The sequence below is a fragment of the Schistocerca serialis genome, chromosome 3, assembly GCF_023864345.2.
Source record: "Schistocerca serialis cubense isolate TAMUIC-IGC-003099 chromosome 3, iqSchSeri2.2, whole genome shotgun sequence".
Taxonomy (NCBI): domain Eukaryota; kingdom Metazoa; phylum Arthropoda; class Insecta; order Orthoptera; family Acrididae; genus Schistocerca; species Schistocerca serialis.
Window position 1 is genome coordinate 190,164,248 of NC_064640.1, and position 23,980 is coordinate 190,188,227.

General features: G+C 39.5%; 1 protein-coding gene across 2 annotated transcripts in view; it reads right to left on the minus strand.

Moving 5' to 3' along the window:
• LOC126469895 (uncharacterized) overlaps nucleotides 1–23,980 on the minus strand; it is a 485,688-nt gene that overhangs the window by 223,160 nt on the left and 238,548 nt on the right. For both annotated transcript variants that reach the window (XM_050097238.1, XM_050097237.1), the window contains exons 10-11: nucleotides 6,884–7,159; nucleotides 1,511–1,696 (exon numbers count right to left, since the gene is read on the minus strand). In XM_050097238.1, the coding sequence (XP_049953195.1) occupies nucleotides 1,511–1,696; nucleotides 6,884–7,159 (462 nt within the window). The remainder of the gene's footprint in view (nucleotides 1–1,510; nucleotides 1,697–6,883; nucleotides 7,160–23,980) is intronic.

The window sequence follows — 23,980 nt, forward strand, 5'->3', positions numbered from 1 at the left end:
ACAATACTGTTTTTAGAAAATATCAATCAAAATTATTGTATTTTGATTTAAGAACAGTAGAAGTATCTATATATATATAAAAAAAAATAAAAAAAGGGGCTTAATTAAGAAGGTACAAAAGTGCAGAATATGATCCCTAAAGTATTTAAAGTAAGCATAATGTGTACAAACAACTGGATTTCACATTGAGTGACAATGTTATCATATTAATTTCCTTCCGAATATAAGTGTTTTATATGAGCCTACTCTGAAATAATTATGTTCTGAATGTGAAGATTGCCTTATCAGAAATTAAAGAAAAAAGATAGGAAACAACAGAAACACGTAAAAAAGATTCAGAGACAGGAGAGATAATCAGGTACTGGATTGGTTATAAAACTGTTAACACTTCCTTAAGCAATTAAGTTAAAACAATAAAGAAGAATGCATGGGGCATTTAAGTAAGACACTAGCTGAGTATGTATTTATTCCAATTCTGTTAGTCCATCTCCTACAATCCCCTCTCTGTGTCCGTTTCCTCTTTCCTCTCTCCATCCATTCACCCATCCCCTATCTCTGTCCATCTCCTCCTCCCTCACATCTGTCTCCATTTCCTAACCCCTTCTCTCTTGACATTATCACCTCCACACCAACAGGCAGTTGCTGGTTCTTACCCCATAGTATTTCTTTCCATATAATAAATAATAAGTGTATCACATTTGATTGAAATAGATCCAAGGATTTAGAAGAAGCTTTTTACCTGTGGCTTTGCCCCCATATGCACATGCCATTTATATTTCACATATATTTAACATATTTCACTGATATTTCACCTGTATCTCTAGCGAATAACCCCCTGAGTTTCGTTTTCATGCAGCACAATGTTTATGACATCATTTCTCCTTAACTATCTGTCGTAGAATGATACATATTTACAGGTACACTGGCTGCAAAATGTGTTACGAATAGAGTTATTAGTAAAAAAGTAATATATTAACAGGTCATGCCTGATGCAGCACTTTTACTGCATGAAGAATTAAAATATAGTAGGCGCTAAACTTTTTGCCTTTCATCATTTTGTGCAGAAAGTCTCATAAGCATTTGAAATTATGTACAAAATCTGTTGTAAGTCACTAACTGCTTTCATTCTCAAATACTGGATAACTATAGTCTGGTTATTTGTGTGTCATGAGTTATGCTTTTCTTCGCCCCCACCCCCGCATCTTTGACAGGTAGTCAGTTCTTACCTCCACAGTGGTTCTTTCCAGACAGTAAGTGACATGTGTGTCAAGTTTGGTTGAAATAGATACAGTGGATTAGGAGATAATGTGGAACATACATACACACATTGACTTTTATAATATGTATGGATATCAAGGACAATAAAATAGAAAGAGATAACTTAAATTTAAAGCTTTGGGATGACTACAACTTTTATGAGACCAGGAACATTAAAATTACTTTTAATTTAATAAGTATGGAGTCAAGCTCTTAATGTAATGTTGTACATTATATAAATAAAAGCACGTACCTCTGTCATCACCACTGATGAAGCACTGACTTCCACTGGGATAGTATGAGAATGATCGGCAAATGAAGTCTGTATATTCGTAGCAACGTCGTTTACAATCCATTTCATCACTAACAAGTGAAAGTACAAGGTCTAAATAACGAGGATATGAATTTGGTATTGATTTGAAAGTGCACCTTGCTTCTTCTGAAAACAGAAGCGTGACATTAGTGAAACATATTCAACTATATGAAATTCATGGAAAAATACATTGTTTAATTTAATTTACACTTAGTGTTAAAGATAATGTAGGAAACAAAAATCACAAAATTTAATGAAACATATTCACCAGAAGAACGTAAGGATAGAATATTTTTTCTTGAAAGTGAATGAGTGAGGCTTTATAATGCATCACGTTGGTATCATGTGCATCTGATTTCTCACCTCCAGCCAGTAACTCTCTCAATGACAATGAGTAGATCTGAAAGCTTTCACTTGCACTTCTTCATTGTAATGTGTTTTTAATTTTTCTCTATACTAACTCAAATACAATAAGCATGACCTTGAACTGTGACATTACAGAAATCATGCATACCACATAGACATGGGGCACTGTATTGTTGGTAGAATACTGTTGCTGTCATTGATTGATTTTGTACTGTACTATTAAACATTTTTATTTGTATTGACTGCTACTGTATTGCTCATATGTTTGTGGGGTGCATACGATGCTGTGACTGGATGTATACATTAACCTAAACATCGATAACATATCACTTAGACATTTGGCACTGTTTTGCTGCACCATTGACCCATATTTACTTCATTTCATCAGTCTTAACCTTTTGCTTTACCTATGCTTTTTAATATTCTAGACATGTCACTTTCAACTGATGCTTTTCTTTATTCCACTGTAAATGGTTCAATGCATAAGATGTTCTACAGCACAATGAAAAAAGTTGCAGATGATGTATACATCTACATAATCTCTTCATATCCTACCTAATGCAGACTAAGGTTGACTATTAGATGTGTATTTTCATTGGTTTTGTGTGTTACAATAACTTTGTAAGCCAGTGCCTTCTATTATGTAAATTTTCACTATTGTAGACATATTGCGATGTATATTGGCACTGCCTCTTCATAATGATCATGAATATTGGTTGTCTTTATATTTTGTATAATTTTAAGTCAATCCATTCTTATGTGATTTATTTAATCTGTAAACATATAAAATACTTTATATAGACTTGCATAAATTGTTATACAATTAGTCTCTCCATCAGTTGCCTTAGTGCATACATTGCATCAGCATATATCCAAACTGTCCTTCGCATTATTCCATTTCTGGACACAACCTCTTCTCGATTATCCTTTCCCAGATCTTCATTGTGTGGGATATTAGTTTTATCCCTCTATAATTGTGATAGTTTTGGATATCCCCTTTCCCCTTATATATGGGAACTAGTACACTGCTTCTCTACGCATGCTGCACTCTTTCTCCTTTCCAGATCTTCTGCATTAGATCCCAGAGAATATCAGTTCCTTGTTCTCCCACACTTTTCATAGCTTCTATTGGGATTTGGTCTGCCCCTAGGGCTTTTCCATTTTTCATTTTCTTCATCATGTGTTCGACTTCTTCCCTACTTATACTTTGGGTAATTCCTTCATTTATATCTCCATCCTCATACTTCTCTCATACATTTTCCTCATTCAATAGCCTTTCAAAGTACTCCCACCACCTATTTAGGATTTTCTCAAGGTCGTGTAATACTACACCTGATTCATCCTTTATCTGCCTCATTGATGTTATGTCCTTGGTTGCCTTATCTCTTGCTTTAGCAATCTGTAGGAGCTGCCTGCCGTTCTGTCTTCTTTCCAGCTGTTCATATCCCTCTTCCACTGCCTCAGCCTTTGCTTTTGCCACTGCTCTTTTTGCCATCCTTTTTTCAGTCTTGTAGGCTTCACTATTCTCCTGTCTCCCTGTTAAGTCCCATTGTTTTTTGCACCTATATTCACTTTTATCACTTTCCGAACCTCCTCATTCCACCACCATGCCTCCTTATCTTCTGGTGGTCCCTTTCCTGTTGTTACACCTAGCACGTCTTTCCCAGCTTTTGTAATTACATTGCTATTAAAACTCCACCACACCTGTACATCCTCTGATAATTCCACTTCTCTTAATACTGTTTCCTTTAATTTTTCTCGCAACACCTCTTCTTTCAGTTTCCACCAACTTATTCTTTGTTCTCCTCGCTTGATCGATTTACGTCTTTTCCCTACCAGCATTTCATAATCGGCCACTATGAGTCTGTGTTGTGCAGCCACACTTTCACTGTATATAACCTTGGTATTCTTTATTTCCTTTATGTGTTTCCTTCTGGACAACAAGTAGAGTAACTGACTTTTATGGTCTCCACTTCTGTACGTTACAAGTTGTTCTCTTCTGTGACTGAAGTAGGTACTGGCAATCATTAGGTCAAAAGATACAGCATATTCTGCTATTTCGTGCCCTGCATTTCTTTCTCCATAACTCCATCCACCATGAATTCTACCTTACCCACTCCTCCTCTCACCAACATGTCCATTTAAATCTCCCCCAATTATCACCCTTTCATTGTCTGGTATTTCCATTGCTACTCCATCTAAGATTTTCCAAAATTCTTCCCTCTCTTCCTCCAAACACCCTGTCTGGGGTGCATACATGCCTGCAACAGGTAACAAGTGAATTCAGTAACTGGTTAACTGTTGTTGCTGGTCCCAAGCCCAGATAAAGGAGGAGGTTTGGCATCAGGAAGGGCATCCAGCTAGAAAAAACCCTGCCAAAGCCAAAAAATGATGGATACTTCTCAAAGTAAATCTACAAGGAGACTACATTGAAAAATAAAAAGAAAAGTTTCAGTGATGTAAGTACTTTTTCTATTCTGTTCTGAGAACTTTTCAAACCACTCTCATATTATTTGCAGTCAGAGGCTTAAGGAGATGCTTGAACACAACCTTTTCAATATTTTTTCTTGGTAATGGCCAAGAACGTCTAGTGAGAACCATCTAAGATAGTCAGTTAACATAATAACAGAACTACTAAAGCATCTAAACAAATCTTTATTTACAATGCAGATTAAGTCAAACATAGGTGATATAAAAATTAAAAATCTAACATACTCTGCTTCCTTTAATTCCATAACATCATACAGGACCATTTTTTTGAGTAACTCATAACATCAAGCTAAAGTATCCCAAGTCCAAAAATGTGTAATACAAAATAATCTTAATAAAGTCACTGTGGCCCAGAAAGGTGCATATTATTCAGAAACACATATTTTTAATAACATGCACGTGCCCATAAAATGTTCAGCTACTAATAAAGTAAATTTAAGAAAAACTTTAAAAAATTCATTCAGGGCCAATTTTGTCTACTCCAATTAAAAATTTCTTATTAAAACTCACTGAAGTATGTATTATTGATTATATCAAATAATATGACTATTACATAAAATCTGACTCTTGCACATCTTCAGTGTATTAATATCATCAAGTATGGTAAACTTATTTGCTGTTAAATAATGCATGGCTACAATTGTAGAAGAATTATATGTTCCTCAGTGTATTGTACATTTAGAAGTTGAGATATTCATCCAGGCACTTTGATTTTTATACAAAACTGGCAAGGCCAACACATTTATATTTTGAATGAGGCATTGCTGCAAACTGGGATTGTTATTTCAACTTCTGATTTAGTATGACCTGGCTGGAAGCTTTATTACTATCTCCTAGGATTTTAGTTGCAATTATTCTACAATGTGCCCTGTCGCATCATAATTATGAATATCCAGTGACAGATTTTCCTGATTTAATTATATTTTTTTTATCTTTTCTTGGATCAGTTTGAGAGCTCAACTGCCAGCGGATAAATCTTCATTGCAGATTTCAAGGTGGCACACCTCATATTTTCTCCTCCACCTATCCAGCCAGCCAGAACTACCAGAAAAACTTTCTTCTCCTCATTCTAATTATTTTCAAAATAAAAGTGCCTTCTCCTGAATAATTGGGTCACTTACTGGACTTGTTTAGCTTGCCGTTGAATAAAGGACTTCACTAATCTTTCCATAATTTGATGTTTCCATGGTTTTTACCATATGTAAATTTTGATGTTTTTAGAAGAACAAGATGCTTTGGTACAATACCACTGCACTAGTTTGGTTCTGCTTCATTGCCAGTCACCTATTGTTACTTCTCCTATGCCCAACTCTGCCACTACCTTATTTACAGTGTCCCTACTGTCCAATATTTTCAGTGCTAAAATTTACATCTCCAAAGAAACAAACTTCTTCTTCTGGTTTGGAGAGCCAACACTCATATTCATGAGAAATGGCAAGAACAATTATAAATACATACACACTACACTGAGTCTGGGAAGACACTGGTTTACTGGTGGTGGGTGAAACAGCAATAGTTGCTAAAGTAGTCCTGATTGTAAACAATGTATGAGCACACATATTGGCCACTGATCACACCCACTCCCTGCACATTTTCGATTTTATTTGTGATATTATTTTGATTTTTTAAACATAGTAGTCAACTGTCTTCCACCTTGGATTAAATGGAGGCTTGGCTTGTGTGGGCTTGAATTACCAACATTTTACTGTACTATGTTCTGTTTGCAAAGAACTCCTCAATCAGCCACAAAGCTGGTCTAATATTCCATACACTCATATTTTGTTCATGAAGGGACAGTGCAAAACTGTATCAAATGCCCTCTAGAAGTCAAGGAACATTACATACGTCAATCTAGACGCTATGTGGTTGTAATGGACAAACAGAGCAAGTTGGGTTTCATATGATGGTTGTTTGAAGAATTTTGATTCTTATAACGTAGATTTTTGGCTCCCAGAAATGTTGTAACACCTGAGCATAAAATACGTTCTAAAATGTTACAACAGACTGATGTCAGCAAAATAATTGCAGACAAGTGGCCAATAACCTTGTACATTGTTATACACTGACGTCAGCTGAGAGATTTGCTTGCAGCACACTACTCCTATTCATTACAATACTTCTTCTAATAGCTTACAACTTCTATCTGTAATGTGTTATTTACTCATATATTTTTTTGTGTTGATCTAATTCCTTAAATCTTTTGTATATAAATTTTCTAATAAGAATTCTGTAAATTATGTACTGATCTGTTGAATGACCATGAAGCTTCAGCTTGCATGCTTCCACAGAACTTGATAAATAAAGAAATGACTAAGTCCAACCCCCTCACCCCTTAGTTCAGTTCTCGGGTACGCTCTTGTCCAAATGTACAAATGTAATGTATGTGTCCTTGGTTTTCATAAATCTGCCTCGCATTATTAATCATAGCAAATTTGCCGGAAAGCTAGGCATACTCACGGGGCAGACACTGGTTTTCAAGGTATTCGGTAGTGGGGGGTGCATCCACGTAGTCAGAGGGCCTGGTGCGACGATCCTCACTGCTGAGACGGCACTCAGTGGTGAGTGTGTCATACTCTGCTGAACGGCAGGTGAACCGCTGCTCGGATAAGCACGCCTCCATGCAGTCCCGCCTGCTCTGCACCAGGTTGAGCTTCAGGTCATCGTGGCCCTGAAGCTCTTTGCCTTGGCGCCGTTCGAATGCCCAGGCCCGACCCTCGCAACCGTGGATGTAGCCTGAAAAAGGAAATATGCTTCAGGTTGCCTCCTAAGGGGATTTTAAGAAACCAAAAATATTTGTGCATATAATATATTCTTTTCATTGTCTCTCAATGCCGTGCTACATATTTCTCTGTCTTCTCCTTTCTGCAGAAAAGTCAAGTACAGACTTGTCCACTTACTTCACACACAATATAAATTAGCTGTTTCATTGGGTATGCTGGGAATGTAAGCACACGAGCACTGTCCAACTTAACACTCTGGTGCAAGGAGAGGAGAGATGTACAGGTAAGAACCTCTGCTTCTTTTCCACGGGACAGGCAATATACTTGAGTCAGTATTCTGTTCACAGTATCTATTACAATGCTTTGGCATGTTCAGCATGAGGTTGGGAATGGCAGGAAACATTCAGTACTGGCGTGAACTCGTCCAACTTCCTTTGATTCCTTCACTACCGGAAAAGTGTCAAGTTACACTGCCTGACTAAAAAAAAGATCAGATATCAATGGGATTTCATACACGAATACACCATCAGCGGGCAGGTGAATGATTAGTGTTGCAATTCTCTGTCTCTACCAGACTGCATTAGTGCTGTTCATTTTTAGTGCTGTTTCCAGGCTTAGTGGGGTATATATGTTGCATGAACAGTGTCAGGTGATGAGGAATCACAGTGAAGGACATGGAGAGGCCACAGACAGTCAGACAGTTCTATCAGCACCTGACAGAGTTTGAAAGGGGCCTCGTTGTGGGTCTCCATTTGGCTGGGTGGATGAATTTTGCAATATCCAGATTTTTGGAGCATTTGGATATGGCAGTGGCCCAATTTTGGATCGCACGGGAGAACAATGGTACGCATACTCGTTGTCAAAGTTCCAGTTGACCATGTCTGACCACCATGAGGGAACATTGCTGTATTATGCACCGGGCACATTCTAAGCCCTTTACAACTGCACCTGTCATCCACAAACCAGTAATGGACTCCCTGTGACATTCCGTGTCATTCTGTAGCAATGTTTGGAGACTAGCTGCAGTCAGACTAGGAATAACTATCTCATACATAGCCTGCTGTTCACACCACAACGCAAATGAATGCGAATGGAGTTGCCATCATCAGGAAATACAGGCTGGCAATGAATGACATAGCATTACATCTAGTGAAGAACTGCGATTCTGTTTTACCCCAGACAACATCGCCGGTGAGTATGGAGATGACATGGGGAGAGGTCCCATTTTTCCGAGGTTTTGGTGAGGCAAATCAGTATTACTCCTAGCATCATGGTGTGGAGGGCCATCGTGTATGACTTCAGGACACTGTTGTTAGTGACTGAGGGAACTCTGATGGCACAACAGTATGTCTTGGACATCCTCCAACCTTGTGAATTTCCTCTCATGTGACAGTAACGTGGTGCCATTTTTCAACAGGACAGTGTTCGTCCACACAAGGCACATGTGTCTATGAACAACTGTGTGGGAAATTCTGAAGTACTTCCATGACCAGCAAGATCCCGAGAGCTTTCCCCCAATTGAACAGGTGTAGCACCAGCTCAGATGTCAACGCCATCCCTGTGCCATCATCCAGAATATCAAATATCAGATAAAACATGGGGGCTTGGAATCACAACGTCGTTCCTAGCATTTTTATAGATAAAAGTAAAAGAAATATTTTCAGGAAGAGAAATATTATCACTGTTATCACAATATTCATGCTGCTGATAACTGTGATACCTCATTGTCCTCAGAGTGTTTACATTCATTCAACAATTTCTCAGCTTTAATATTAAGACAGTGAAGAAGCAGATGTGTCAAAATGGCCAATTTTTAGCTACGTTGTTATGACTCTAAACCCCCAGTGGTGGGCCAGCTTGCATCAGGAGAGAATACAATGGCTTTATGGTACCCTTCCCAACTCAATCAGTGGGTGCAACGTCATACTCATACGTGCGCTAGTACGCCAAGTTATCTGTAAATTTACTCGATTTTGTAATCAATGAAATAACATCACGCACCATCCAACCAGAGGGGTTTTATTTCGTTCCTTCTCCCGATCTTGGGGCTTCACTTTTTTTGTCAAGCAGTGTATATTGTACTACGGTACGATTATGCTGCAGCCTCGTGTTTCGCACACAGCCTTGCTTAACCGTTCAACTCACATAATTATGCGCTACTGTTTATGCTGGTCGTTGGGATCTGCGAAAGGCGGCGGGAAAACAACATTTCGTGCTGTCCGCAAAAAGATGAATTCATTCATTGCAAAATTCCAGTAATATGATTCAAAACGGATAATGTGGAACGCATAAATCACACGAGACGAGGGAAAAAAATTGTCAGAAACACTGGATACTTTATCTGAGTGAGGTACAAGTGAGACGTAGGGGCGTAATGTACAAATGTGATGTACAAGCAACAAGTGAAGCCACTCAGAGCAGAATTTAGTCACTAATGGGAAATTTTATTTTTGCTATTTTCTGTAGCTGCAGCAATGGATTCTTTAAATAAATATTTCACACATTGTTACAACACACCTGATCGAGTACATGGGCACAATGAAGGGCATCCGGTACAGTTTAACAATAATTTGCTGAGTATTGCTGGTGAAGTAAATAAAAATGTAGTTTCTACATGGAATCCTATAACTTACTTGCCAAATGCCTTTCCGAGATTGATGTCTGAAACACTCCTCTGTGATACAGACAAGGGGGAGAGTCAATAATTAAATCACCGAAGACTAAGAACTCTCATGGATATGATGGCGTGCCTAGCAGAATATTAAAGTACTGTGCTGCGCATGTTAGCCCTGTATTTAACCATATTTGTATTTTTTTTCCTTTAGGAATAGTCAGCTTCCTGAACAAGAACGCAAAAGGCGTGATTAACAAAACCTTTGACTCCAACTACCAGAGTCGCTATCTGGCCGTAAGTGCTTTCGGATAAGACCATGCATCATTGCTCTTCATTAGCGTGATAAGTGTAGAAGGTGTTGCAGTTTGTGAGTAACATAGGATTCGAGTACAAAAAAAAAAAATGACAGATCATATAATCTATGCGAGTGAAGCAGTGGGCTCTAAGCTAGTGCTGTGCTTTTCCAGCTCCCACAATCAAGGTGCTTCCCCTAACCATCGATCTTTAGTCTCGATTGTTACTTTATCGCCTTATAACATGGTTGTCGATCGAATACCTCACCAGGAATTAAATACACAAAATAACAATAATTTAAAAACTTTAAATTTCAACTTTACAACAAGCATTTTTTTTTTCAAAACAAAACGAATATATCGTATGCCACACATGTGTTTAGTACCGTTCTGTGTGGTATGTGTTACATACTGATTTATTGACTGCTCACATGGTGCACCACAACACACTAAATAAAGGACTCTGTCCGAATACACAGTCTGTAAATTGAGAAGCAAAAAGCGATTTTAGTACGTGGAGAGAGCTCTCTAGGAGAACGCTCCTGTGACCTTACAGGCACACTAAGAACTTACTTCCTATTAACCAGCATAGTATAGTGTGTAGTGGTAAACGTCGAGTTGCTTGAGTGCATTTCTTGTGTGTGTTTAGATAAGTTACAGGTGCCAGCTTAGTCCTGTTTGTATATTTTGTTAAGTTCTTCAGCTAGTGAACTAATTGGTTATGTAATCAGTAAGTGTGAGGTGATGGATAAGAAAATGGGTGCAATCCCGAAACAAGATAAAGACAGTTTGCTCGTTTCTAACGTGTTTAGTGATTTTGTTAAAGTGGTAGTACATGTTTCACTTGCGCAATATAGGGGTCAAAATCAAAGAGCTGCAATCAGTACCAGTATGAGCGTTGCAGAACAGCTCGCATCAGACAGCTGTGGTAAAATAAACTATAAGCCGGTATTTACCCAACATGGTCCACATTGCTATAATTAGAGACTATGGATACAAGCTTTTCCAACAAACGCTCTTCAACGGCTTCATCCTTATCTCCCACACCCTGCGAATTTCTATGATGTATGTGGCATAGGGTACTTATCATTGTATCATATATTAAGGTAACTTCCATTTCCATTTGTGGATAGAGTATGGGAATAATAACTGCTTTTCGACTCTGTGTAGGGTGTTAAAAAACAATTGCTGCACAATATCTACAGAATCGATAGATAGCGGTTGTGAGGTTCAGGAACATTTAGTTGCTATTTTTCACATCACAGTTAACGCTACATGTAAGCTGGGTATGTTGCTATCATGATACAGACATACACTGAAACACAGCGAGGCGATTCCCGTGATCGGTAAGCAGCCTGTGAGTACGGTTGCGCCATATGTCGCTGTAGATGAGCTGGTGGTGTGAGGAACTACCAATATTTGAGAACATATCTAGCAGAGTGATTATAGATCCCGAGAACAACCCTAGATTCCGGTGTGTCTGAGCAACTTGTTCTGTATCAAATGTTGATTAGTAGGCTACACTTTTAACGTTATAAATGTCGTGGGCAGCCTAAAATCATTAAAGCTCCTTTATTATTATTAGACTACATTATGCAGTAAACTAACTGGAATGCTACCTCAACATGCATCAGTAGCTACACAAGTAGAATTTTTCCACGTCAGAGCTCTACCAGAAAAAGAGGAAACCTCTGCCATTCTCGCCTCAGATGGGCCAGTAGAAACCGACCGAGCGCCTTGTCATCCTCAGCCAGTGGCGTCATCTGCCGGCCGGAGTGACCAAGCGGTTCTAGGCGCTACAGCCTGGAACCACGTGACCGCTACGGTCGCAGGTTCGAATACTGCCTCGGGCATGGATGTGTGTGATGTCCTTAGGTTAGTTAGGTTTAAGTAGTTCTAAGTTCTAGGGGACTGATGACCACAGCAGTTAAGTCCCATAGTGCTCAGAGCCATTTGAACCATTTTTTTGGCGTCATCTGGATGCGACATGGAGGGGTGTGGGGTCAGTACACCATCTGCTGGTCGTTGTTAGACTTGTAGACGTTGAAATTGTTCTACTTCTCATTCAAGTAGATCTTCATTTGGCATCATGAGGCTGAGTGGACGCAGTGCGAGCCTCCTATCAAGGGAAAATCCCTGACTGTACCGGAAATTGAACTTGGATCCTATGCATGGCACTCAGGCACACTGATCACTCACCTACAAAGGCGGACTGAGCTTTTCCAGAAGAGAAATTCATTTTCCATGTGGGATGATAGCAATGAAGGGACTACACATGAGTTATCTTTTCTTTGCAGTCCCAGGTGGAAAGGCAAGTTCACTTTAACCTTCAGTTCCAATGTCATTTTCTTCTGACTCGTGACTGTCTTCAAAAAATGCATTGAGGTTCATTTCATGAACGGATCTAGTGATTTGGCATCTGTATGCTGTCGATATGGAGTACAAACTATTTCATAGCTTACTGGAAAGCTAGAATTTGAACACAGAGCGACATTAGAATGAGAAGTGATAAAAATGTGTGGCTCGTGAGTAGCAGTGTAACGTTATAAAAGTGAATGTCATGGAGTATAATGCGTGGGTGTCTTGAAAGGTAATAAGTTCATGTCACAGAAAATTAAATTTGCGTCCAAGGACTATGGATATTCTGCGAGCGAAATATTGAGAACATTCATCACCTGGACAGCACGAGGAAAAAAATGAAATGTGACGGCCGCAGACGTGGCGAGGACAGCCACAACTGTGCTGTAACTATCGAAAACGAAAATGTAAGCGTTATTAAGAGGGAAATGTGACAGGCTTGTTGGGAATTAAGGAGAGAGAAAAAACTGAACTTAGAAAGCAAATTTTACAAAATAGGGGATCAGATAAGGGATATCAACGATAGAAAAACAAAATTGAAGTAGCTATCACTGATACGAACCAAAGAAAAGAAGCATCTGCTAGGCATAACAACAGTAAAACATAATCATCTGTGAAGGATATTAACAACAAAATCGAAGAGATTATTAAAAAATACCAACAAGGAAACGAAAGAATTACGTGAACAAAAAAATGGTTCAAATGGCTCTGAGCACTATGAGACTTAACGTCTGAGGTCATCAGTCCCCTAGAACTTAGAACTACCTAAACCTAACTAACCTAAGGACATCACACACATCCATGCCCGAGGCAGGATTCGAACCTGCGACCGTAGCGGTCGCGCGGTTCCAGACTGTAGCGCCTAGAACCGCTCGGCCACACCTGCCAGCGTATGTGAACATATTGCTGGCTTCACGGAAGACCAAAAGATTAATTACAAATGAGTTGCCCTATAGATTGAATACAAGCGAAGCCATTCTGGTCAAACATAGTAGGGATATCAATGAAAATAAAAAAGCTATTTATACCTTGCAAACTACTTTGTGAGGAGACTGACAGGGGAACATTCCCAGGTGTAAATAAAAGACCTAGATGAAAAAAAAAAAAATGGTTCAAATGGCTCTGAGCACTATGGGACTTAACATCTGTGGTCATCAGTCCCCTAGAACTTAGAACTACTTAAACCTAACTAACCTAAGGACATCACACACATCCATGCCCGAGGCAGGATTCGAACCCGCGACCGTAGTAGTCGCGCGGTTCCGGACTGAGCGCCTGAACCGCTAGACCACCGCGGCCGGCACCTAGATGAAACTTAGCATGTATGTAGAGGGGCCAAAATTATGCAATACGCATTTATTTGTTTTTGAACAATTTCAGTTGTAAGCAGTAAAACACACTCTGAAAATTAGTTTGGCATAATAGGTTTAGAGGAATCTTCAAAAGCATGAAATATAAAAAAAAAAGTGTTTCATATAAAGGTTGAAATGTAATTAACATTTTTGGAAACTGTATTATCAATTTTTGTAATAATTCGAAATTTTTCAAAATACCTCCACCATTAATTAATTTTGAAAAATGAAAACTTTTTTTATAGCATAAATGAAAAAATCTTTTATGCCACATCCATCCACGTGTAGTAAAACTGGTTTTTAAAACACCATTTTTGGAAAATATGCTGTACACAATGTGCTGTAGGAGTATTTTTAATATATTTCATTAAAATACCTAAATATTCATTATTATTCTAATTATTTGTTCTACTTATTTTTGTTTTTTTGTCTTAAATCGTTATTTTTCGTTTTAATTTCGTGTTTTTTTTTGTTTTCTTAGTTTACTGCACAAGTTTATTAATTGCAAATAATAAATAACTCATTATTGTGATACAAAATCATTGCAATTTGGGCAATCTGTAAAGAAATACTTAAAATATGTTTTTCAGATCATGTACATACAATGAACGAAATTCCTTCACATAATACACACACATTATAAAACAGAATTCGGTAGGATTCTCAAATTGTGGCTCGCAACATCCTAAATAGCCTGACTTGTATCAGGCAAATATACAGTATATTGGAAAACCTTGGTTAAGAAAACTGATCACGTGCTAGTATTGTTACTATTTCTCAGGTGGAGACTGACATCATAAGAATTCAACAGATCTAGATCTGACAATCTTTTTATGAGGTTCCTCAAACATCGAAAGCCATATACATTCGATGGCTGTACTTGTCCCATCGAGCCTTTTGGCACCAGCAGATGAATTTGCACACACTTTTCATGGTTATAAAAGAAACCGAGAATTCGAGAATCTATTTTTGAAGCTCCAGTTGTTCTTGTGGTAGCATAAAAATTTGATAAACGAGCGTCTGACCACATGAAAAGTATTTCACAGAAGTTTTCTTTTCTAGTACGTGAGAAAAATCTGTTTTGCTAGATTCTCGTCATGGTCAGTGTGAAAGAACCGTTTTGATAAACTTACCTAAGGACAAGGAATTTGTTCACTGGTAATCCCAAAAAGCTCAATGGCATGCGCACAGGCGCTAGATGTATGTGGCTTTCGATGTTGGAAGAACTTTGTGAGGAGATTTTCAGATCTAGTTCTTTTGAATAATTACGATGTCAACCTCCACTTGAGAAACAATATACACTACTGGCCATTAAAATTGCTACACCAAGAAGAAATGCAGATCACAAACGGGTATTCATTGGACAAATATATTATACCAGAACTGACATGTGATTACATTTTCAATCAATTTGGGTGCATAGATCCTGAGAAATCAGTCCCCAGAACAACCACCTCTGGCCGTAATAACGGCCTTGATACGCCTGGGCATTGAGTCAAACAGAGCTTGGATGGCGCCCATGCAGCTTCAACACGATACCACAGTTCATCAAGAGTAGTGACTGGCGTATTGTGACAATCTAGTTGCTCGGCCACCATTGACCAGACGTTTTAAATTGGTGAGAGATCTGGAGAATGTGCTCGCCAGGACAGCAGTCGAACATTTTCTGTATCCAGAAAGGCCCGTACAGGACCTGCAACTTTCGGTCGTGCATTATCATGCTGAAATGTAGGGTTTTGTAGGGATCGAACGAAGGGTAGAGCCACGGGTCGTAACACATCTGAAATGTAACGTCCACTGTTCAAAGTGCCGTCAATGGATCTCGACCAACGCGAACAGCAATGTCGCGATACGATAAACCGCAATCGCGATAGGCTACAGTCCGACCTTTATCAAAGTCGGAAACGTGATGGTACGCATTTCTCCTCCTTACACGAGGCATCACAACAACGTTTCACCAGGCAACGCCGGTCAACTGCTGTTTGTGTATGAGAAATCGGGTGGAAACTTTCCTCATATCAGCATGTTGTAGGTGTCGCCACCAGCGCCAACCTTGTGTGAATTCTCTGAAAAGCTAATCATTTGCATATCACAGCATCTTCTTCCTGTTGGTTAAATTTCGCGTCTGTAGCACGCCATCATCTTGGTGCAGCAATTTTAATGGCCAGTAGTGTAATCAAGCTGCAGTCACTAGCATATAATCAATTTTCTTCACCATAATTTTCGAATGTACTGAATGCTTGCCTAGTACAAATGAGGTTACTTAGAAAGCCAGATACCATTTGAGGATCCTGCTGAATTTTGCTTTATAATGTGTTGTCTGTAGTGCCTATTATGAGAAGAATTATGTTCATTATATTTGCATGGTCTAAAAAACGTTGTGTTTTAAGCATTTCTTTACAGATTTTCATTACCGTAATGATTTTGTATCATAATAATGAGGTACTTCTTGTTTTCAGTTCACAAAACGTAAAACAAAAAATGTAGAACAAATAATTAGAATAACAATTATTGGGTGTCTTGAAAATACTCTAATAGCGCTTTGTGTAAAGCTTATTTTCCAAAAATGGGATTTTAGAATCCAGTTTCAGTACACACAGATGGGTGGGCGTGGAGGCTCCTTTTATTAATGTCATAACAAAAGTTTTCATTTTTCAAAATTAATGATAGTGAGGTATTTTGCCAAATTTCAAATTATTAAAAAGGTTCCTTATATGTTTTCAAGAACATCAGTTGCATGTCACCTTTTAAATGAAACACATTTTTTTATATGTCGTGTTTCAATGATCCTTTTAATCCTGATAGGCCAAATTACCGTTCAGGGTGTGAAACTGTGAAGTGAAACTGGGCAAAAACGAAGACTATGTATTGAATTATTTTGACCCCCCCTTCATACTCACCAAGTTTCATAAAGATGGTTTATTTACACCTAGGAATGTTACCTTGTGAGAATTGAGAAGGACAGTCTCTGAAATGAATAATAAATTAGCTGATTATGAAGAAAAAATAAGCAAAAGTGAATATATTCAATCTACACTACCACTATCAGTTTAAGCTGATTCTGTTCATGATTTTGTGTTCGCTAATTCAAAGGAGATGTTTCAGAAATTAGACAGTATTCAGCACAAGAGCAGTGACTGGTCTCATTGTTCAAAATGTGAAGAAGAAGTTAAACTCAGACATAAAAAAGTGTGGTTGCAGCATATGACAATAGTGGAATTAGTGTCAATGAAGACCACTATTTGAAAGTATGTTCTTTTCACAGTTTTACTGCTACTGGAAAATTTCATAAAGTAGCCTTTATCAAACAGTTTAATGGAGTATTAACAGAACACAGGGACGAAAGAAGGAAGATGGATTGTGTCATTAGTAAGATGGAAGATGACTATCTATCTTGAGGTATGAGAGCAAGAGATACTTGACAGTTATATGAGGAGTTTGTCAAAATGTTTTTGGATAAATATTGGTCAAATAGTACTTACAGTAACGCAAGAAACTGCACTTTTCTGTGGAGAAATTTGTCAAACAGCAGGTATGGTAACTGCAAAGATTTCCCCAAATCTCTTTTGAAAAGAATTTTTATCTTGACAATCCATTAAGTGAAGAAGATCTAATTGGAGTAGTAGTGATCAAACTAACGACACATGTACAGGAAAAATTGATAGGGATTCCTAGTGAGAAAACTGAAGAACTGAATATAGTATGTGATCTGATGCTTTCCCAGCGTATATCCTGCTTCTCAGGTTTTCAAATATATTGCTGGATCCAGACATCGAAGGTCCATGATATCTGCCATCATCTGATGGTGCTGGTGGAATAACGTGTCTACTACATGCTGACTTTATTTATACCTGCTGGTCCAGAGTTCAAGCCTCCCTGGCCCGCACCATGCTTGGTTGTGGTGCTGGTGGGGTGGGGAGGGGGGGGGGGGGGATGGGGAGGGGGGGTGGCTGCAATACTGGTGGGCGGCAGGAGAGCCTCAGTGGTCTTCCACTCTCTTTTCCTGTCGCATTTTGCGTCCCGATGTCTTATTCAGGTTTGATTGAGCTTAGTATTGGCTCTCATACCTTGCTAAGTTGGAAGCCCATGTCCCTTTCGATTAAATTATCAGTCACACAGATTTAAATTGCCGCTTTGAAAATGCGGTCTCAAAATTTGTCAGTGGTAGCCAGGACTTTTGTTTGCTGGCAATTCATTTTATGTGCATTTTCAGTGCAGTGTTCTGCTATTGCAGACTGTTGTCTCAACAGCCAAGATTTTAAGTGCTGTGGAACAGGGTATCCAAAAAGAGTACCAGAGGAAACTTGTTGGGAAACCTACGGAATTCTCACCAACTCGGCTCTATCACAAAGCAATATCTCCATAGGAGAAAGGACAGCACTTTGTACCTTCAGAGAAGACAAAGAAATCTTTGTTCTTCTAGCCGATAAGGGTAATGCCAGCGTTCTCCCCCAATGTAGGGACTATGAGCGAGAAAAGCTTGAGATTATGGATGATCCAACATATCAGAAAGTAGCAGCACATCCAACCAAGAAAGTGCAGTGAAGCACCTCTGCTCTGTTAAAGAGTGGGTTACTCGCTGACAACGTCGTCAAATCACTTTGGCAGCACACTTCTGTACCAACCAGATTGTATGGCCTACCAGATACCCACAAGGGAGGCACTTGTCCAGTAGTGAGCGCACCAACAAAACCACCGGTGAAGCATCTGGATTATCTGTTGGGCCGTGAAGTGTACACATCGCATATGAAACTCAGGTGGATTCATCAGCCGGCTCAAGGAGCCAAGGTTGCAGGAGTCTGACATTGTGGTCAGTTTTGATGTTATCTCACTTTTTAGTCGAGTCCCCTCGGAAAATTCCATTTAACTAATCAATGAGAAGTTCAGCCCTAAGATGACACAGCTATTTAGACATGATCTGGCATCGATCTATTTTATTTTCAGTGGCAATACTGTGAGCAGTCTGATGACATAGCCATGGGCAGCCACTTCTCGTCAGTTGCAGCAAATTTGTTCATGGAGCACTTCGAAGACAGAGCAACGGAGACGTAACTGTTTCTTTCGGTATGTCAACGACAACTTTGTCATCTGGCCACAGGGACCCGAAAAACTACAAAAATACTCAGAACATCTGAATTCCATCCATGAAATCATCCAGTTTACCATGGGAAAAGATGGTTAACTCCCTTTTCTTGAAGTCCTATTTCAGGGGAAGCCCGACGGATCCCTTGCCCAAAGTGTATACAATAAGTCAATGCACACAGATTTATTTATATCTTAATGCCTCCGGCTGCCACCATCCCTCACAGAAGAACAGCGTGTTCATAACTCTAGTACACAGAGCGTACTCCACTTCACGTGAACGAAGTCTGACAGCAGAGCTATGGCACCTGGAATCCGTCTCCCACGAGAATGGATGCAGCAACCGACATATTCAGATAGCCCTATGACACTAGAGCCCAAAAAAAGACACGGAGGCATAAAACACGGAAGAAGAAGAGGAGAAAAACCCTTTCAAGCCGTTTGTTGGCAATATATCGTTAAAAATAGACAGAATACTGCAAAAAGACACATAGCGCCAGTTTGACAGTGGAAGACGACTTGTGTCTCAAAATGTGAGGTGCACCAAGTTCCATGTGATTGTAGAAAAACTTATATTGGACAAAAGTTAGGCACAGTAGACATTCGATGTAAGGAACATGAGCACAACACCCGCTAACTGCAGCCCAAAGTCCTATACACTGCATGTATAGACAAAAAAGAATTACCAGCAAACGAAAATCTTGGCTATCACAGATTATTTTTGGGACTGCATCTTCTCAGGTACAACTGAAATCCATGTTATGATAAGTTAATCAATAGGGATAATGGGTTTCCAACTGAGCAAGGCACTGGAGTCAATAATAAGAGTCATCAAAGCAGAATGCGACATCTGGCTTTCCAATGAACAAGTCATGGTTGGAACTGAGGTGGTTTATGTCTTCATGGCAGCAGACAATGTAATGATCGTGGTGAAGAAAACATTAACAGGAGGGATGAGAGACAAGTTGAGACAAGTAGTTCTGAGCTGGAGAACTGAAGTGGAGCTTGGATAAGGCCTGGCCAAGAACTTAAGTATTTTCAGGACCAATAGCAATTAAACAGGTGGTTAGAAACGAGTCTGGAAATGTGAGGGAAGCCCTTTTTGAAAAAGTCAGACCGAAAGTACAGAAGATTATCAGCCTACAACAAATGTTGACATTACTGATGTTGAGGCTGTAGGGGCCACTGAGAAAGGAAGCAAATTGTGCATCACAACAGGCAGACTTTGTGAACAAATAATAGACAAAGTAACAGAGTTACCAGTACAGGGGGTTAAAGTTGTTATGTGCAATTGGAGTTAAGAATAAAATAGTAAAGTGGCAAGAGTTGCTAGAAAGGAAAATTCTACAAAGTATTGGAGGTTAGTGCTACGGTGGTACCAGAACTCTGCTGGTTTTATCATAGGAACATATCTGTTATTAAACCATGCTGTTGTCATAGATTCTGAGGAGAGAAATATGACTGTGGAGGCGAATCGTAGAAGGAATAAGATAAAGACAGCAAATAGATTTAGTCCTCACGTAGAAGCACGGGTTAGATGGTAATTGATAGTGATACATGAATGTCAAAGCCAATAAGAATGAAATTAATTCACAGAAAGGAAGCAGTGGTCAGAAAACTACTTTAAAAAATCATACAATGAGATAAGGGCTGAAGTAAACGAAACTAAAGTAATTAGGAAAAGTGGAAAAGGGAAGTTAGAGAAGTTGCTTTTGAAGTGTATGAATGTGTTTTCAAACAAACCCAGATGGATGCAAGATGACCATTTTAAATTCAAAATCAAACTCCATCAGCTGTTTAAACTAAAACCTTATCCGATAACATTAGGAAAAAGGGATTCTGTAGAAAGGGAAATTCCAGCACGATTAATTATCAAATCATTGAAAGGCTGACAAGCTAATATCGTAAACCGTAAGTGTATGTGACTAAGAAGGATGGCTCCGTGAGGAAAACGTTAGACACTAGAGACATAAATAAGACCATAGAACCTCAGAACGATCGACCAGAAGATCTTGAAGAGATTCTATGGAAGTTTGAGGGAGTCGGCATATTATCCAGTAATGACCTGATAAAAGGATTTTGGAAAGTTCCATTACCAGAAAATTGTAGACACTACACAGCTTTTGTTTATGAGGGTAGGGACCTCGAGTTCAATGTACTACAGTTCGGATAAACATCTCAGTGTATCCGTTAAGGAAATAACTGGTAAGGCAGCAGCCAGTAAAGTGAACAAGCATTACATATCTGCTGTAGGTAAACTTGAAAAGATACTCGTAGTTTATGGAACTGGGGACCTAGAATCGACGGAGAGGATTTGTCCCCGCCGTAGCCCGGAGTGGTACACAACCCCACAACAGGTTACAGCAGTCCACTCACCCCACCGCCGCCCCACATCGAACTCAGGGTTACTGTGCGGTTCGGCCCCCAGTGGACCTCCCTGTGAACGTCTCACACCCGACGAGTGTAATCCTAATGTCTGCGTGGTAGGGTAATTGTGGTGTACGTGTACGGGAGAAAGTGTTTGCGCAGCAATCGCTGACATAGTGTAACTGAGGCGGAATAAGGGGAATCAGCCCACATTCGCAGAGGCAGATGGAAAACCGCCTTATAAACCATCCACAGACTGGCCGGAACACCGGACCTCGACACTAATCCGTCAGGGACCGGCACTCCTTCCCGCCCGGAAAGCAGTGCGTTAGACCGAACGGCTAACCGGGCGGGCGAGAAGATACTTAGTGAACATAACTCTCAGTTTTCATCTAAATCTAAAGACATACTGGGAAGGTTAGGAATAAAGGCCATGTATGTATCCTGATGTTACCCGGCTTTGAACTCCACGGAAAGAGTGATGAAGGAGTTTGGTCTCTTCTGTAGGGCTTTCTCCCATGAACAACGCTCTTCTTGGGGGGTTTACATGAAGGATTTTGAAGAACTACTGAATATATTACCACACTCTACTAAGGATATTTCGCTATACGAGTTGTTAACAGTCCTAAAAGTTTGATTTAGCATTTGACCATATTCCCAAATGTAACAGACATGATTTTGCATAACACTGTACATCACTCATATAGAGTCAGAAAAGACCTAGCTTTATACATGGAATTAATCACAGCCGCCCGGTGTAGCCGAGCGATTCTAGGCGCTTCAGTCTGGAACCGCGCGACCGCTACAGTCGCTGGTTCGAATCCTGCCTCGGGCATGGATGTGTGTGATGTCCTTAGGTTAGTTAGGTTTAAGCAGTTCTAAGTTCTAGGGGACTGATCACCTCAGATGTTAAGTCCCATAGTGCTCAGAGCCATTTGAACCATTTGAATGAATCACAACTTCCCCGTAACAGATGTTCTTGCACGAGTCAGTCTGTAACTCCAGACGAACAATCTCACTACCTTAAAAAAGACGAAATATTAATTTTTTATTGTAAACTAAAGTTTGCCTTTGCTATACACCGAATGGAATAGAACTTCTTTTGGCAGTTTATATTGTTAATAGCTTACTACCACATTAACTTCAGCCTCATATCTAAAATACTTTTTGATATACACAAAATTACATAAAATACAGAATTTAGAGCTTGCATGAATAAATAACTTCCTGACAAGTTCATGTGTATCAGGTAAAAGTCAGTTAAGAAGTCTGACGATGTATTTAACCTTTTAAAAACATACAAAACAATTTCTGAAAAACACCATTTTTATCTAATAGCATTATTTTTACTGACATTATGATTTGTGTTAAATAATACCAATTTTATTTGTTGTACTGCCTAAGTGACCGAGAGAATAAATGTGGCATGTATGTGCTGAGTGAATCCTCTTATTTGTAGGTTACAGAGTGTATAAGTGTGTGGGAACGTGTAACATCGACAGAATCTCTAGATATGAAATATGTGTAATTACTCTGGCTCAGAAACCTCCGTCCTTTGTCTTCTCCACTCAATTGGTTTTTGATCCAGAAAGGATAATGATGAACAACAATTTTTAATGAAATGTGCAGACATTGCAGCAGCAAGAACGAAGTTTTGCGGAAAATGCATAAACTGTGTGCTGAGGACAATAGTCTTGTAATATACTTCGACAAATCTTTGGTTTCACAAAACCAGGCGCAAAAATATAGTTTACTCGACTTCAACGGAAACATTGTCCTGAAAGTACCTACAGGTACTCCACCACATTCTAGACTAAAAATGGAGATGTCTAATATTTTTATCGGAATTTTTACTAGCATTATCACTAACTGGCTGTGCTGTACGATGGTGAGATGACCTTGAGATGCCTATTTTCGTGACAGCCGCTGCAGCGTTTCACAATGTACTATAGTCACTGCAAAAATATGTTATATTTATTATATAAAATACGTTTGCTACATATATTAATATAATATTAATATACAGAATGATGTCTGGACACATAGGAAAGATTAAGTCATAATGACTACCACCCACTATGCTTTAAAGGATAGTACCTGCTCTCACACAGCCAAAATGAAACATCCCTGTATTCATTCGCCTCAGTGCATTTCCATCACCGCTACAGGGCTCTCGGTACGCGATTGTAGGTGTCAGTTATTCATTTCTGGCGGAGTGTCAATAATTATGCAATCAGATATATGGGGGTAATATGCGAGAGGGAACAACTAGAATCTCACTGATTGGCTTAGAACTGTCTTCAGTGATGAGCCCCGCCGGCCGCGGTGGCCGAGCGGTTCTAGGCGCTTCAGTCCGGAACCGCGCTGCTGCTACGGTCGCAGGTTCGAATCCTGTCTCGGGCATGGATGTGTGTGATGTCCTCAGGTTAGTTAGGTTTAAATAGTTCTAAGTCTAGGGGACTGATGACCTCAGATGTTAAGTCCCATAGTGCTCAGAGCCATTTGAACCATTTGATGAGCCCCACTTCGAATTGAGCCCCGATACCAGTGAAGACATGTCTGGAGATGCCCTGGACAGCGGTGGGATACCAACATGACTGTCGCCCGCCATGCGGATCGACAACCAGGAGTGAGGGTCTGGGGTGCCATTTTCATTTCATACCCCACGTTGTCACCTGCGGCACGCCTACTTACATCACTACGTCGACGATGTTCTACGCCCTGTTTTGTCGCCCTTCATGGCAAACAATCCTAGGTTTACATTTCTG